This window comes from Akebia trifoliata, chromosome 10, assembly GCF_017979445.1.
Source record: "Akebia trifoliata isolate Shusen 1 chromosome 10, ASM1797944v1, whole genome shotgun sequence".
In the NCBI taxonomy this organism is placed as follows: Eukaryota; Viridiplantae; Streptophyta; class Magnoliopsida; order Ranunculales; family Lardizabalaceae; genus Akebia; species Akebia trifoliata.
The window spans coordinates 2751638-2767636 of record NC_141384.1 but is presented as its reverse complement, the minus strand read 5'-3'; the positions used below and the strand labels follow the sequence as shown (position 1 = coordinate 2767636).

At 35.7% G+C, this 15999-nt stretch overlaps 2 protein-coding genes across 3 annotated transcripts; one reads left to right on the top strand and one right to left on the bottom strand.

Annotated features, from left to right (window-relative positions):
• The first annotated feature begins 269 nt into the window (after positions 1 to 269).
• Positions 270 to 6520, top strand: ENP (Phototropic-responsive NPH3 family protein). 2 transcript variants are annotated; one of them, XM_086455897.1, is made up of 4 exons: positions 270 to 988; positions 2832 to 2901; positions 3886 to 5052; positions 5739 to 6520. In XM_086455897.1, exons 1-4 carry the CDS (start codon positions 927 to 929, stop codon positions 6288 to 6290), a joined length of 1851 nt encoding a protein of 616 aa, XP_086312023.1. In that variant the 5' UTR covers positions 270 to 926; the 3' UTR covers positions 6291 to 6520. The 2 variants fall into 2 exon arrangements, with proteins under 2 accessions (XP_086312023.1, XP_086312024.1); XM_086455898.1 differs by lacking the exon at positions 270 to 988 and adding an exon at positions 2366 to 2724.
• A 6728-nt stretch (positions 6521 to 13248) lies between these two features.
• LOC147392731 (putative N-acetyltransferase HLS1) lies at positions 13249 to 15356 on the bottom strand. Its single transcript, XM_086456407.1, has 3 exons — positions 15070 to 15356; positions 14761 to 14909; positions 13249 to 14233 (listed from the first exon to the last, which is right to left on the bottom strand). The coding sequence occupies exons 1-3, from the start codon at positions 15283 to 15285 to the stop codon at positions 13366 to 13368; spliced, it is 1233 nt and encodes a 410-aa protein (XP_086312533.1). The 5' UTR covers positions 15286 to 15356; the 3' UTR covers positions 13249 to 13365.
• Positions 15357 to 15999: the final 643 nt, after the last annotated feature.

The following is a 15999-nucleotide window of genomic DNA, read 5'->3' as shown; positions in this document are numbered from 1 at the left end:
CAGTTGATGAGGGTCAACTCCATCAACCTGTGTAGTTGGAGAAACACTATAAACTTCCCCAAGAAGAGTAAAAAAGTCAAAATTAAAAATTAAAGAAATAAGACGAGTCAGTCAAACACGAGAGCACAGAACACATGGGCGGAATTAAATAGACAAGGGATGGGATATCTTGGACAATAGGAATCTATACTAGGGTTATTATCGTCATTTAAGGTACGTGGCGTGCTTTAACGGCATAAAACTCCTTAAAGATCTCTGGCACTCTCTGTATACAGTCCCCTACTCTGTATACAGTAATTCACACACACACACACAGACTCTCTCTCTCTCCTTTTCTTTTTTCTGCAAATCGCACAGAAGAGAGAGAGAGAGAAGAGAGAGAAAGAGTGTTTCTGAGACTCTCTGAGCAAACGAAGATAGAGTTAGAGATAGAGAGAGAAGGAAGAAGAGATCTCGAGAATTACTACAAGAGATCTTCTCAGATCAAGAGATTTAAAGCAAAGGCGGCGAGAATTAAAGACAAATACAGAGAAGAGAGAGAGAGAGAGAGAGAGGTGGTGGTCGTCATCATCGTGGAAATCTCAGAAACTAAGGGAGGTACAGAGCAGAGATTATCCATCGCACTAAGACAAATGTATCAGAGCCTCGTTATCTGAGGCAAAACCGGTTTTGGCGAAAACTGCTTTTTTCAGTGTGGTTTTATTAAGGATGGTCAGGCGGTTTTGTAAATTTATCTGTCACACTAGTATTAAAAGAGGGGCAATCAGGACGGCGCGATTGATGGGTAGAACTGATGAGTGTTGTCGTTGGATCGTTTTGAAGGCTTGAGAGTTCTCAAAGAGAAAGAAAGAAAGCGGTTTTGGAGGTTGAAAAGCGGTTCTTCTCCTAGTGTTTGTTGTGGTTTTTTGGGTTTTGGGTTGTTGGAGATGAAGTTTATGAAGTTGGGTTCGAAGCCTGATGCGTTTCAAGCTGATGGCAATTGTATCAGGTCAGATTTCTCTCTCTATATATATGTCCTTGGCTTGGTAGGTAAGTTTCCTCTATGTTTGTTTGTTTGTTTGTGTGTTTTTTGTTTGTTGTTCTAGAGTCTGTTTGGAACATTGGATTGCCATTTTTGCACCAAAGACTCGATTTTTAAGAGTTATTATTGAGCAAAAAATTACCTTTCGTGTTTAAAAATGGTAAAACAAACAAATCTTTAATTTCCCCCTGTTTTGCTAGCTGTTATTGTTAAATTTTTACTACAGTGAACAAAAACAAAAATCATGTTTTTTGGCTTTTAATGTACCTGTTTGTTTTTATTCTTTTAATTTTTTGTTGGTTCTCTGAGTTTGTTAGAGAAAATATGTAGTATTTAGAATTATTTTGGAGAAATTAACGTCAAGATCTAAACTTTGGGTACCTAAGAGAGGGTGATTAACATATTAGGAAGTAAATCTGTGAATTTGATTAAACCCATCTGAGAACCTGGTCAAAATGTTGAGCTGTAACCATCTGTAGTGTTGACTTTTTGGTCCAATTGTATGACTGACTGGATTGATGCTCTGGTGGGGCCTTGGATCTGTAATGTCATGTTAAAGCAGGATATAAATTTTTGTTTGAATCATAGAGATCAAACACCTTCCATAACCTCAAACATTTTTTGCTTATTAAGGAATAGTTATAATATCTGATCCTCATTTCAAGGTTTTGGGCTAGAACTCATAAGGATTTGATTCGTCACATTCTTTGTGGTGATTTAAGAAAATACCCCAAACCCATAATCATCCAGTTGAGTTGGTTTACATTGGAAAACAGTTACGTGTGAGACCCATTTAAAGACATTTTATGGGTGATCTGTGTATGGGTATTATTAGAATTGTCAAGCTTCTTTCTTTATAGAAATTCAAAGGTGTTCGATGTTTCGGGACGAGGGACGAGTGTTAGGTATGATGCCTTGCATTCTTTGTTAGGGCTTAGTCTTCAAGAGTCAAAATCAAAGGGGGTCTTTTCAGAAGCGGGGTGGACCCACGGGGTTGGGGGCAGCACCCCCTAGGAGAATATTTTTGAGGTATATATGTATACTTTTGGGAAAGTTGTCTAGGGTTTTCTGTTTTGGGTGAAAGAAACGTTTTTTTTTTTTTTTCCTTCTCTGCTCTCGGTTTTCTAGAGATCTCTAGGGCTGTAAACTTAAAGGAATATAGTGTGTTTGGAACATAGGTACACTGTTGAACCACATAAATCCTTGTGTTCTGTGTGCATTTTTTGTTCTTGTTGCTGCTTCACTTTTTTCACAGTGAGAACTGTTCTAAATTTGGGCCTGGGTTTGGGTTTTCCTTTAAACGTTGATGAGCGCCGAGGTGAATTTTTTGTTGGTTATAGGTTGTTGATATTTCACTACGGCTGAATTCACTAAATGGGTAATTGTTTGTGTGCAACAGAAAATGACTCCACTTGTCATCGAGGAGTGTTTCGTTTTTTTTACTTTTAAAAGCACCATATGTACCTGGCAAGTGTCTTCTAGGGTAGAGATTGCATTGTATTGGTATCCGTCGTGCATTTAGTGCTAGAAGACCTTTTTGTCTTCCATTAAGAGGATGCTTTCTTAACTTGCAGCATTGAACCCCAGAACCATGTTTAATTTTTGCATAAGAACATGTTATCCATCTACAAATGAAGCATATGCAATTAATTGCAGAAACAAGGATGTCAATTCTATTTACCCGTGATTTCCTTCTTTGCAATGTAAAATTTTCAGTTTATGTTGTGCACCCCAACTTTTTTCTGTTTCCTTTGTCAAGTGAAATTGTCTACCACTATATGCTTGACATAATTTATCTCTACTCATATAGGTACGTGGCATCTGATCTTGCAACAGATGTTGTCATACATATTGAAGAAGTGAAATTTTATCTACATAAGGTATGATTCTTGTTTTAATAGCTCTTCTAAAGAATACAAAATCTGTTTTTCTGAAATGAAAAAATATAATAAATAATCAGCTTGCATGATTTTGAGTTGGTGTCAACTGCTTCCATTTTTTACATGCATGATTTGGATAATGTGCACTTTGCCATCATAAATTGCAGCATTTGCAAATGAGTGGTGTTTTCAAACTTGGCCAAATGACTTTTTGTCTCATCCACTTTTTTTATGCCAATTTTTTGTTGCACCATTTAATTTTGAACCCATCCATCATTAACACATTATTTCTGGTTTTCATCTGATTAGGGAATGATGAATGTAATTTGAATCTGATTTGCAAAAGCCGACCACCAAAAAACTTTGATCAGGGTTATTTTTTATTATCGTTTTTGTCCCTCTAATTCATTTTGTGATTGACGCAAGAAAACTAGGATAGGGTCATTAACTAGCTGAACGTTAGCTGAGACCCAACCAGAAAGCATAATTGTTACTATTCTCGTGGAACGTAGGACCTGCTTTGTGTCAAGGCTGTTCCTATCACTCATGGGTTTGTTAACTTGTACCCCTATAAGATGCATTAAATACACCTCCAAACTTTATTTTCCTACTAAAAACGACGTGAAAAGTTTTTTTTTTTCCTACTGAAAATACCCTGAAGCTGCAAAAGGAGTATACTGTACTTCCTGCTTCTAACTCGGATAGATTTTATTTTCTATTTTTCTAGTATTTAAAATGGGGGTCGTGGATTCCACCCTCTCCAAACGTTCCAAATAAACCATTCGATCTTTGTACTATTATGTTGAGAAGATCCTTTTTATCTAAATCTCGTGCAAACAACTACACCACTACATAATCACAGCTTCTTGCATGTTAACAAAACCCACTCTTATTTATGAATATTGATTGATTTCATAACATGTTCTTATCTTCAAACCTATGTATGTAACTTAAACTGTTGAACCATGCGACCTGTCATTGCAGTTTCCTCTCCTGTCCAAGAGCAACCACTTACAAAAGCTGGTTTTGAAAGCCAAGGAGGACAACACCGATGAAGTTCACATGCTTGGTTTTCCAGGCGGACCAAAAGCCTTTGAGATATGTGCTAAGTTCTGCTATGGTATGACTGTCACCCTCAATGCTTACAATGTTGTTGCTGCTCGATGTGCAGCACAATACCTCGAGATGACTGAGGATGTTGATCATGGAAACCTAATTTATAAAATTGAGGTTTTTCTAAATTCTAGTATTTTCCGAAGCTGGAAAGATTCTATAATTGTTCTTCAGACCACAAAGTCTCTTCTACCTTGGTCAGAGGATCTAAAGGTGGTTGGAAGATGCATAGATTCTATTGCTTCGAAAACCTCTGTCGAGCCATCAAATATAAACTGGTCGTACACTTATAACAAGAAATTAACCACCACAGATCAAATCATTGAGAATGCTGTGAGATTCCAACAGAAAATCCAATCCGTTCCAAAGGATTGGTGGGTTGAAGATATATGTGAGTTGGAGATTGATATTTATAAGAGAGTGATGTTTGCCATCAAAGCTAAAGGTCGAATGTCGGGTGATGTGATAGGAGAGGCTCTTGAGGCTTACGCTAACAGGTGGTTTCCAAACCCCATTGATGCCTTGGGTTCTACTGACGATATCAAACATAAGAAAGTTTTAGTGGAAACAATAATCTGGTTGTTGCCACCAAAGGGTTTCGGCTGTTCTTCTAGTTTCCTTCTGAAATTATTAAAGGTTTCGATCTTGGTTGGAGTTGGTGATGTTCCAAGGGAAGAGTTGGTGAAGAGGATTAGTTTTCAGTTGGATGAAGCTTGTGTAAAAGATTTACTGATTCCTGTGAGATCAGATGAGCCTACTGTTTATGATTCTGCATTGGTGCTAAGCCTTGTGAATCAATTTGTGATTCAACGCACCAAGGATCTTGACTATGTTGAGAAAAACAAGAGTACCGATGATTTTGTTTTAGGGCGTGGGCCATGGCTTAAGGTAGGCAAGTTGATTGATGGGTATCTTGCTGAGATTGCCCACGATTCGAATCTTCCTTTATCCAGCTTTTTGGATCTTTCGCAAATAATTCCCGAATCAGCTCGACCAATTCATGATGGGTTGTACACGGCCATTGACATTTACTTGAAGGTATGTGTTATGACAAGTGCATCACTTATGTTATGTTATTTTATTGTTATGGAAGTTTGACTGTTTAGAGCAGACATCTATATGCTTGCATGAAAGCATTGATACATCTGACCACCACATAGCTCTCTTAGCACATGAGTGGTGTTAAACTGTGGTTGATTGACACCCTCTAGAACACCTCTGCGGCCTAACATAGCCTGAGTTTATATTTAACTCAAATCATTCCATTATGTTTGTATGTTGTTTATCCATGGTTTCAAATCTTGGTTTGACATCTCGTCTAGGCCATGGACAAGACCTACTGGTCTCGGACGAGTTAAACTTGTCTTGGATGGGATAAACCATTTAACTTGTTTATCTTGTGAGATTATGCAGATGTGAGAAAAGCTATGTATATTATTGGACTTGGCCTATAAAATATAAAACCATGAGTTTATGATAAATTTCTTTATTTTATCTATATAATAAACACACTTTATTACCTTTCCTCTTCAACCCCTCTAACTATATTATCTCTTTAATCAACTTCATAATTTTTCATCCTTTTAAACTTTAACCTGACAAAATTTCAATAATACCTAAACTTTTTTTTTTTTTGCTTTTACCCCCTTAATCCCTAAGGACGATACACCAGAGCTAACTATATAGTACTATATAAGGGAGCTTAAATGTTATTAAATTTGCAGGAGCATCCAAATTTAACAAAAATCGAGAAAAAGAATATATGTGCACTAATGGATGTCAAGAAGTTGACGATGGAAGCATGCATGCATGCGGCACAAAACGAGCGGCTCCCACTCCGAGTGGTTGTCCAAGTTCTCTTCTTTGAGCAGGTCAGGGCAGGTGCTGCCAATGCTGTAAATGCCCCTGTAAACATCTCTTGTGATAGTTCTCGTTCAACTACTAACACAGAAGATTGGGAGAAAACCGTCCCTGAAGACTACAAATCTCTCAATAAACAAATGAGTAATTTGAAGGTTAACGACGAGGATTGTCAAAAAAAAGGTAAAAAGAAAAACAAAAAGAGCAGTAAAAGTAAAGGTGGTAGTAGTGTGTTATTATTGCGATCACGTTCAAGGAGGATCTTCGATAAGTTGTGGGTTGGGGCGAAGGGACATAATGGAGAGAATAGGAGCTCAGAGACTTCTGGGAGTTCTCTTAGCCCAACTTCAATGAATCCTGGGAGGGTCAAGTCTTCTGGGTCTTCTTCAAGGCACAGAAGGCATTCTATTTCTTAAGTATTTTGTATTAAAAGCTTAAAAGTGTAAAATAACAAGGATGGGTTGGGGGGGGTTTGTTCAAGCTGATGTATGTATGATGTATGCATGTAAGCCAAAAAGGGTTTAGCTGCAGAGAGAGAGATGTAATTAGCTGCTTTGGTGCCTTTGATGTATTTGGTGGTTATTGTAACATTTGTCTTCTGTAAGTCTTATTTTATTAGATTAGAAAAAACAATCTTCTTTGTTAATTTTGCTTGTGAGAAGAAATGTTGGGGGTTGTTTGTCTCAATCATTATGTTAGAAGTGATAATGTTTGTTGGAATTGGTTATGTTGAAAATAATTTTGATAGAAGTATTTTTCTGAAAAAAGTTTAAGAAACTATTGAAGTTGGAGAGCTGCTATTGGCACCCCCAACTTTATCTCACTACGCTCAAATTTCTTAAATCAGTTACCACACCCCAATTAAAAATTAAAACACACTTCAAACGTTAGAAAGATTTGGCTCAAATTATAATCTCAACATTACAACATGCGATCAAACAATTTCATATAAAATCCTAAAATCTAAAAAATAGAAATCTAATAGAAAGAAAACGATTGAACTTCTATTGGCTCCCAACTTTACTTACTCTCAACCATTTAGTTATATTGTTTATTTTTAATTAGGGTGAAATAAGTTAAAGTAGGGATGCCAATAGAAGCTCTCTAAAGTTAGATTAATCTTTATTATTTTAAAATTTTGAAATAATCTATTTTTATATTTACGAAGTAATTGATTGCATAAGTAATCAAATGCATTATGACAATGATCCGGAGTGGTTGGGCCTTCAAATTTCGCGAGAGGAAATCCCAACCCAATAATTAAGCCCAGGAATGATTTATTGGGCTAATTAATGGAGTAATGTGGAAATACAGTTTAAAAGTCCATGGGCTAAGCCAGCTACATATGCAGTAGCTGTTATGGTAAATATAGGGCCATGGATCGAATCAGATCCAGAACATGATCCATTACATTTGAATCACCCCAGGTCCATATTAAGGTTTTGGAGTTCCAACGAGGACCCAATTTCACAACTTATTGGATCGATTTTGGATCAACCATATAACATTCCATTCGCGTTTGAAAATATACAAATGATGTATATGTTTTTATTACATAACAATTATACTATATTTTGTATGTATTTTTATCAAGTTGTATCTAATTGCTTTTATTTTTCTTTTAACGTTCTTCTTCAAAGAAAAACCTCTCTAATGGAAGACTCTTCATGTAACATGACGGTAACATCGACTAAGGCAACACACAGATGTGCCTTTGCTCCCTTGAGACTAAATTCTCTAAGGAGAGGATGCAAATCTCAAGAGTGCATCAAACCAATGAGCAAAGAAAGAGCCCAGTCGAGACGGGACTATCCCATGAAAACTGGACAAGTCATAATTCCACACACGCATACTAGCAATAGTGGTTAACTTGACCTAACATATAGAAAATTGTATAAAATTAGAGTCGCGATCCATTACGGTGTCTATGTGGCGCTTTTGGATAAGAGAATATACATTTTGAGATGTGCGCACGGCTTGGTTAAGAGTCTGGGGTGTTTAAAACTCCAATTGAAGCGTGCCACATAGACACTGTTCCTATTTAACCTACCAAGGTAGGTAACTTAAGCAAGGCAAGCGTCATCAGACATGCCTATGGTCATGATGACGCTTGCCATGTCACATAAATATGCATACATCACTTATCCTCTTATATCAAGTATTCTAAATTAATTCTATAAACATAGATTTGTTTCAAGGCAAAGATATACGATTCTCTTAATCTTAAATCTAAATTCTGGCAAGTTTTCGACTGACTTGATTACTGAAGTATTTTCACATTTCCCCTGTTCATGAGACGAAGAGAAACCAATTCTAATTTAGATCATGGATTCTATAGAAATTAAAGATTGGATCATATATTTTTTTTTTTTTTGAAATTTGAGAACTTGTCTTTCCACTCGTAAGCTTCCCAAAGAGAAACTTTTCCACATCCATTGAAGGTGGTCGTTTAAAGATCCATGTGAAAAGCTGAGAAAGGGGTGTGTGTCAATCAAGAAAAAGGACCGTAGATGTGTATCCACATATAAATCAGTGACCCATTAAGAGTGGTTCACCACCAAAGAGACAAGTATCCTTGGAGGCATACTAAGTAGTGCAGAAGACAAAGTTCAAATGTGGAAAATATAGTCTTTCCATTTTTAAGTCTCTAATTGAGTGGAAGAGGCCATTTGGGTCTTTTCAATCCTATCATTTAGGTTTAGTCGATCCTATTTGTGTGGCCATGAAACTAATTTCCAAAGTCCACTAAGAAATCAACAAATAACAAAGGTATGGCATTTTAACACACAAATCATCCTAAAAAAGAAAAAAAAAAAAAGTTATGAAACAAGAGAGAAGTTCAATGAACAAAGGTCACGGCCTCACCTAACACACACATATCAATGAAGTATCCTTTAATGATTTAAATGCCACATTTTAAACTTCAATCTATTTGAAATAATAACATTGAAGAAAATACAGTTTATTCTTGTCTCTAGACATCAGATCATAATTGTGAAAGGTTGCTAGTCATGGTATTTGGAGTACTTGGTTGAAGTGGAAATTGACAAAGAATATGGGGTGGGGTATTTATATATACAAGAAATCTGATTTTTAATAATTAAAATTATTATTATTTAATTAGAAATAATTAAAATTCATAAATAAAAAAAAGTAAAGAATTGTCATAAATCTCAAAAAGAAAAGGCGAGTATTAGGGGTGCAACTTGGTCCAGTTCAAACCGAGAACTGAACTAAACCAAATCGATGACTTTGGGTTGGTTTGGAATAAGTTGTAGTTCGATTCCAGGTTAAGAAAATGGATAACTGATCAATTTGGTTCGGTTATGGGTGGAAATTACTCATAGTGAGAAATGAGGCTTATGATAAGCATCTATTTGAGTTGAGCACATAGATTAATGATTTTATTTTATGGATAAATGAATGATATTTTTTTATGGATCAATTAATGATTACTTATTATATGAAATTTCATATTCATTACTTATTTATTTTTGTTTTCATTCAAAATATGTTGTTTCCAAGCAGAACTATTGAATATTTCCACATAGGCTCACTTGTAGGTTGGTGGGACAAATGTCTAGTAAAATCGCATTTTTTGCATAAAATTTTTTTAGTTCTTTTGTTTCCTTGTAATTTTTAGAATTTTTTTTATCATTAAGCATATTTTTGATGAGTTTAGTAACTCGGCAACAGGCGGGATTTGAACCTAGGTCTCTGGTATTGTTGTGCCTAGATCCTAAGTCATACACAGAAACCTGATTATTGAAATTAATCCCTTCTAATACCAAAGCCACTAATTCCAACAACAAACCTCAAAATATCTTGCGAAGCAAATGCAAGTAATAACAAAGAAAATAGAGATACAACCACAACACAAAATATACATATGGTTCACCCACAATGAGATTACGTCCATGAGCAAGTCGACAAGTGAAAATTCACTATTCAAGGAAGAAATTACAAGAATTGAGGTTTATACTTACATCTAACTCTCCGGTGAAACCCATCAAATCTCTACACTCAACTATTGTAAAAAAACCCAACGAGAAATCGATCTCACTCCTATTGTCACAAACCCGCAATAACAATATGTAGATCACCCAAAAAAATCTTGAACATCTAGACTTTACAAGAAAAGAAAAATACTCACATAGAGAGTCAATGTTTTCTCACCTTCTTTACAAAGAGAAAATCTCATTTTAAAGAAATCCCCTTTTATGGACAATAACAACCATCTAAGGACCCTCTTTTGTTTCCCACAAATTAATGACAAGGAAAGTACCTCACATAAGTAGAAAAGCCTATCAACCCTTAGAAATAAAAGAAAGATGATTTTATATCACCAAACCCAACAGGTATCACCACACAAAGACTTTGCCAACTAAGCTAACTGACACTTGCGAATTTCTAGAATTATTACCATGCATTTGCAAAAGAGTCTGGATCCTATGCACCCATGATATTGTTAAGAATCAAAATACAAGATGAAGAGTAATCAGCAATTCTGGGAATGACTTACCTCTTATTGAACAATCTTAGGCTTATAAATAGCCTTTTACAATCTTAACAGAATGAGAAAAATTAGCTCACATTTCCAACTACTCAACGTGATGAGTGCAACTAGAAAAATTAGGAAACACTAAACAAGTATCTTAAAGACTAGGACTTATTCAAACAGAAAAACTTAACTGAATCCCTAAACTTTCTTTTCAAATATCAAGTAGAATATTATATGAAAAAAAAAAAAAATCACCATATAGTAAACATTTCTGTGAATAAAATCCAGGGCAGTGCTCTTATTTTACATTCTAGAGCCGAAAAGATGTGTGACCATCTAAAATGGATTAAATGAAAAGCATTTGATAAGGTGGTAGGATCGTGTAAACATATGTTTATTCCAGTTTTTGAATCTTGACTCCAAGTGAAATCAAAGATTTAAAAACCTACTTTTGTTCACTACCCGATATTCCTATTTTTCCACGTGTATTGAATGTATCCCAATATCATTATAAAATGAGTGATTTTGTAAATTTGAGATATCCTTCCATCCATGTGAACTGATAGAAATGTGGGGTCTCCCCACCTAATCAATTAGGTGATGTTGTTCAATACGCATGGCATCTTGGCACAGATATCAATTCATATTTCGATCTTCAAACTTCAATAATAAGATAGGCACTTAATTTGGTGGCAAAGTGATCATTTTTTTTTCAAAATCATGTGTAGACCGACAAGCTAGTTCCATCGAGTTTTGGGACTGAATCACCTCAAAATCAAATTGAATAGATTTAACTCATTTAATATTCGAGTCAACTCAACGAGTTTTAAAACTAAGGCTGAACGTGAAAAAGAGAAAGAAAGAGAAATGGTGTGGTGTGGTGTGCGGCAGTGCGACTCATAGGTAACACGTGGCTATCAAATAAAACTATTTATCTTTTTTATGTTACTTTTATTGTTCGCTTGGCCGAAAGGATTGGAGACTTTTCGTCCTTTCTAGGTGTGGACTAAATAAGATAATGACACGTGGACAATCTCGAGAATTTTTAAATCTGGTGTTGGTACAAGTGGTCCATACCCTAGCTTCCAACACATGGGTGAGAGTGATATGAACAGAACAACTTTGTTTAGAACCGGAATACTAAATAGAATATTTTTCTAATAATTCGTTTTAAAAATAGCTGACTATATAAAAAGATTTGCCTGAACTTATCATTATCGTTAATATTAAGGTGGCTAATAAGTGAGTGCCACTTGGAGGTATTTAAGAAGAAAAAAAAAGGGGAAACTTTGATTCAGCTAGTTTTTAGCTAAATTCCTTTATTAGATAACCATCAGTTTCATCAAATTTGGAGGGACATTTGAGGGTAATTTGGTAATTTTGCATATGGGATCTAGCTTTGGAACCTTTCATGCTAAGTGAAAAATCAAGTAGATCACAACCATCCATTTTAATAAAGTCTTGGGATTGATTTGACCTTAGTCAATTATTTATCAAATTATTGTAATACGTCAGAATTTATTAGTCCATCCCAAATATTTGGGATAAGGTTTTGTAATGTTAGGATCGAATGGCTCAAGAAACATTGTAATTAGAAAAAACACATAATTTGGATCATTAAATTATAAAATTGTACGGTTGAGATTTATATGTATCTTATTAATGGATATTCAAATAATATCTATATAATAAAACACAATGGTTGACCCCATTCTGTTATAATTTTATATAATATAAAAATTGAAAAAAAGAAGTGAGGTCTACACAATTTTATTATCTTTCCTCTCCTTTTTAATAATACCCTCTTTAATTTTATTATATTTCATCTTTTACCCTTTTAATACCAAATAGGATGCCTATACTGTACACATAAGCAAACTCTCTCTCTCTCCCTCTCTCTCTCTCTCTCTCTCTCTCTCTCTATATATATATATAGGGTGGCGTTCAGAGACTCTCAAGAGAGCCAAACATTTTTTTTCAATGTCTGGGTTAGAGGTTTCAGAATGGGCTGATTTTTTGTGAGGATGATCTCGTTCTCTATGATGAGGAGATCGTCCTCACCAAATATCAACCCATTCTGAAACTTCTAACCTCATCAAAGTGATTTTTAAAAATTTGACAGTCCACAATTCTTCAACTTGTAAATTAGGGTTAGAAGTTTCAGAATGAGTTGACTTTTGGTAAGAATAATTTCTTCACTACAGAGACCATCCTCACAAAAAATTAGTCCATTCTAAAACCTCTAACCCTAACTTGACTATTGCATGTTGTATTGTAATGATCGAGTTATTTATTTTGCACGGGCAATTTTCATGAGTCTTGATGTTGACCCATATTTAATTGAGTTAAATAATTCAACCTAAATTTATACCAAGATACTCGAAACATTATCATCATTGTCTACTTATCCCATGTATTTCTTTGTCAAGATCTTATTCAAAATATAGAGATTGTGACGTAAACCTTTTTTCTCCCTTCAAGTTAAGTTGGAGTAATAACTTTTGTTGTTGTCTCCCGACATAAGACTTCAAATCAATTCTTATGATTTATATTGCTGAGTTGTGATGGAGTGACTTCAATATTGTACCTCATATCACACATCTTGACTTAAAAGTGTATAGAAATTACATATACTTTTTCACTCGCAACTCAATAAAAAGCATCTATGATTCGTGTACACTTTCATTTCAGGATATGTGATGTAAGGTACAATCTTGAGGTCACTTCAGCATTATTTTTATTGTTTCTATCTATTGTTTTAAAACACGTTTAGCCAACTTGATTTGATTGAATTGCAAGTAGACTCGATCTTAACCCGAATAAATCAACTTGAAAACATACCGAGATGGATTAATTAAAAACTCGATTGGATATTATAAGATGAACAGTCACGATTAAAATCCTTTGATCAAAGAAGTATGCTAAACACTTTTTTTGGTTTTTGTTTTTGTGTAAAACAACATTTGAAATGAGTTCATCTCCATTTTACATCAAAAATCACGAGGATCAACAAAAACCACTGGACCCGACGGTCCTGATCTGATCCAATCAGTGACCCCAGCTTTTTCCTCATCTTCCTGCATCGCAGTTGTAAGCTTCTTCATACACCACACATCCTCAGCCCATGAAAACCTTCTCCAATGTGGGATTGCCTCTCTAACTGGGTCCCACCTACCCACCTCAGTCACCACAGCCCCACAACCAACATCATCTCTCGCCATATTATGAGCGAAGGCGCACAGACTCTTCATAAGGCGCGAAGCACCCTTTCCTTCCATGTGTAAACCGTACAAGAAATACACGCCAAAGGGCCTAAACACGTCTGGTATCGAAGGTATCCTAAGCCAAGGCATCCAAACATCCAATACTCGACTTCCTACGCAACAGGCGTATTTTAGCGCTGAGACACCCTTAACTTGAAGCTTAAACACTTCTTTAGTGTTCCATATGCTCAAGATAGCAAAGTTCGTTGGGGGATCACCCTTTTGTGGGTCCCACAAAGAGAGGGATTTTTTGGGCAAAGCCATGAAAGTACCCAAGTTGAGTTTATTTGACAAAATGACATCTATGTCCTTTGTGAAGAACTCTGAGTTGGCAAAGAGTCGGCGGTAGATTGACTCAGCGAGTTGTGGGGCGAGTCGTATTACTTCGACTCCGGAGCTTAAAGGCTTGTAATGAGCGTGTACTGGGTGGACCAGGATTGTAAGTGTGCGAAGTTTAGCAAATGCGCATTTTAGCGTAAAGAGGTTGATGGAGGGCTCGTTTGCGCAGTCTGTAGCCATATATGCGTACTCCGCACCTTTCTGCTTACACCAGTCTTCTAGCTTGGCTACCAGCTTCGTACCGAGACCTAACCTCCTGAGAACAAATTCTGTAACGTTAGTGTGAAGTTTACGCATTTGGTGCATGTTAGCTTATAGAAGTGAATTATTCTAACGTGCGCATACACCTATTTGTTGAACTTTTCTCGATATGACGAACAATATCCTTTCTTTATGGTCGAATCTATCTTATCGTTATATTCAGCACTTCAAATGTTATTGAACGAGAAAAAGATGGTATCTTAGAGAGAGAGCTTTATCTCCATTTACTTTTTCAGGGAATTACGGCCAATTAGAAGAAAAACCGACATTTACTAAACTGAAATAAAGCTGAGAGAAGGCAAAAAGAATCTGGAGAAATAACGGAAGAAGAACAAAAGAAACAGTTGCAAAAACTACAAACCCCATTTAAAAAAACCTTCTTTTTTGATAGATTTCAGCTCGAATTGTCTCAAAAGAGAACAAAAGTTACATTTTTACAAGTGTTTCTTACGTGTTTCTGAATATTAAAAAAAAAAACCCAACAACAGAAACGTAGAAGAGAATGAGATTTAATAAACAAACCTGTAATCAGGCAAGACCCTTAACCCCAAAATGTAAGCAACCTTCACATAGATTGGAAAAACACTCATGGGTTTCTTCCCTTTTGTCACAGTTTTTATACATCCCCTTATCATCCCAACAATCTCTTTCTCTTCTCCATACTCTGCAACCTGCCAAGAAACTGAAAAGTTTTTAAAAAACTGTAATTCGGCGCACGTTAGTTTTTCCCAAAGAAACTCACTAAAATGAGCTCAGGTGCACGTTAGTTATTTATTTGTTTGTTCTATAATTAAAATTAAAATAAAAAAAATTTGAGGTTTACTATTGTACCAGCATGATGTACGAGGGAGAGTGACGGACTCGACAAATCGGGTCGCCCATAAGATCCGTTAAGAGCGAAGGTTTACCACTTGACCCGACTTCGCACTGCCTTTCAACTTCTTCCACAGCTTCTTTGTCTCTCTCCTCATCGTATTCTCTCACTACTACTAACATCTCCGCTATATTTAGCGGAACTTCTGCTATTTTTGGAGATAACTTCGTCATCGAGATTAGGCTTGAGATGATTGGGATTGCGATTGGGATTAATCTCTATTAATGGTTTCTTACACTCTACAAACCTCAAACTCTCTCTCTATATATACATATATCTTGGTACGATTTGTGGGGTTGCTGACGTGGCACGCCCACAATTTTATTAGACTTTATGGATACTATGTCATCAGTCATCCACAAAAACCTTGATCTATAATATGTGGTGTGTACTATTGTAACTTTATGTACTCCAATCCTTATCACTGTCCATCAAACTTGATTTGATGTAAGGCCCACAAATATTGTTAAGGATCACTGAGGATTTAATCTTAAGCCATGGTTATATTTAGCTTTCGAGGATTTAATGTGATATAAGTATATGATATGTGGGGGCCCACCTTGGATTACCACTCTCATCATGTGGCCCACCACATAGAATGTGATGCAACAGATAAAACTGATTGATCAGTAGGTACATCATATATCCGTTATAAATGATTGGTAAGGTTGGCAATATATTCTTGTTTAAAATTTATACGAGAGCTGTTATTAGCACACCAACTTTTACTTATAACACACTGATCTATATGTAAATAGTAAACAAAAGGATTGATGTATTGTAAGTAAAAATTGGTGTGGCAATAGAATTTCTCAATTTTAAAGCATAGCTTTAAAATTAGTTGAGTCGGTTGAGTCGAATTGAATAGATTTTGAGCTGACTTGACC

What these genes read in the sequence shown, in the direction of transcription:
- ENP (XM_086455897.1), top strand. Translation starts at nt 927, where the DNA reads ATGAAGTTTATGAAGTTGGGTTCGAAGCCTGATGCGTTTCAAGCTGAT. An exon ending in TGAAATTTTATCTACATAAG is followed by an intron (nt 2,902 to 3,885) that starts GTATGATTCTTG and finishes CTGTCATTGCAG; the next exon opens with TTTCCTCTCCTGTCCAAGAG. An exon ending in CCATTGACATTTACTTGAAG is followed by an intron (nt 5,053 to 5,738) that starts GTATGTGTTATG and finishes TTAAATTTGCAG; the next exon opens with GAGCATCCAAATTTAACAAA.
- LOC147392731 (XM_086456407.1), bottom strand. Translation starts at nt 15,285, where the DNA reads ATGACGAAGTTATCTCCAAAAATAGCAGAAGTTCCGCTAAATATAGCG. An exon ending in CTCCCTCGTACATCATGCTG is followed by an intron (nt 14,910 to 15,069) that starts GTACAATAGTAA and finishes GTTTCTTGGCAG; the next exon opens with GTTGCAGAGTATGGAGAAGA. An exon ending in AGGGTCTTGCCTGATTACAG is followed by an intron (nt 14,234 to 14,760) that starts GTTTGTTTATTA and finishes ATTTGTTCTCAG; the next exon opens with GAGGTTAGGTCTCGGTACGA.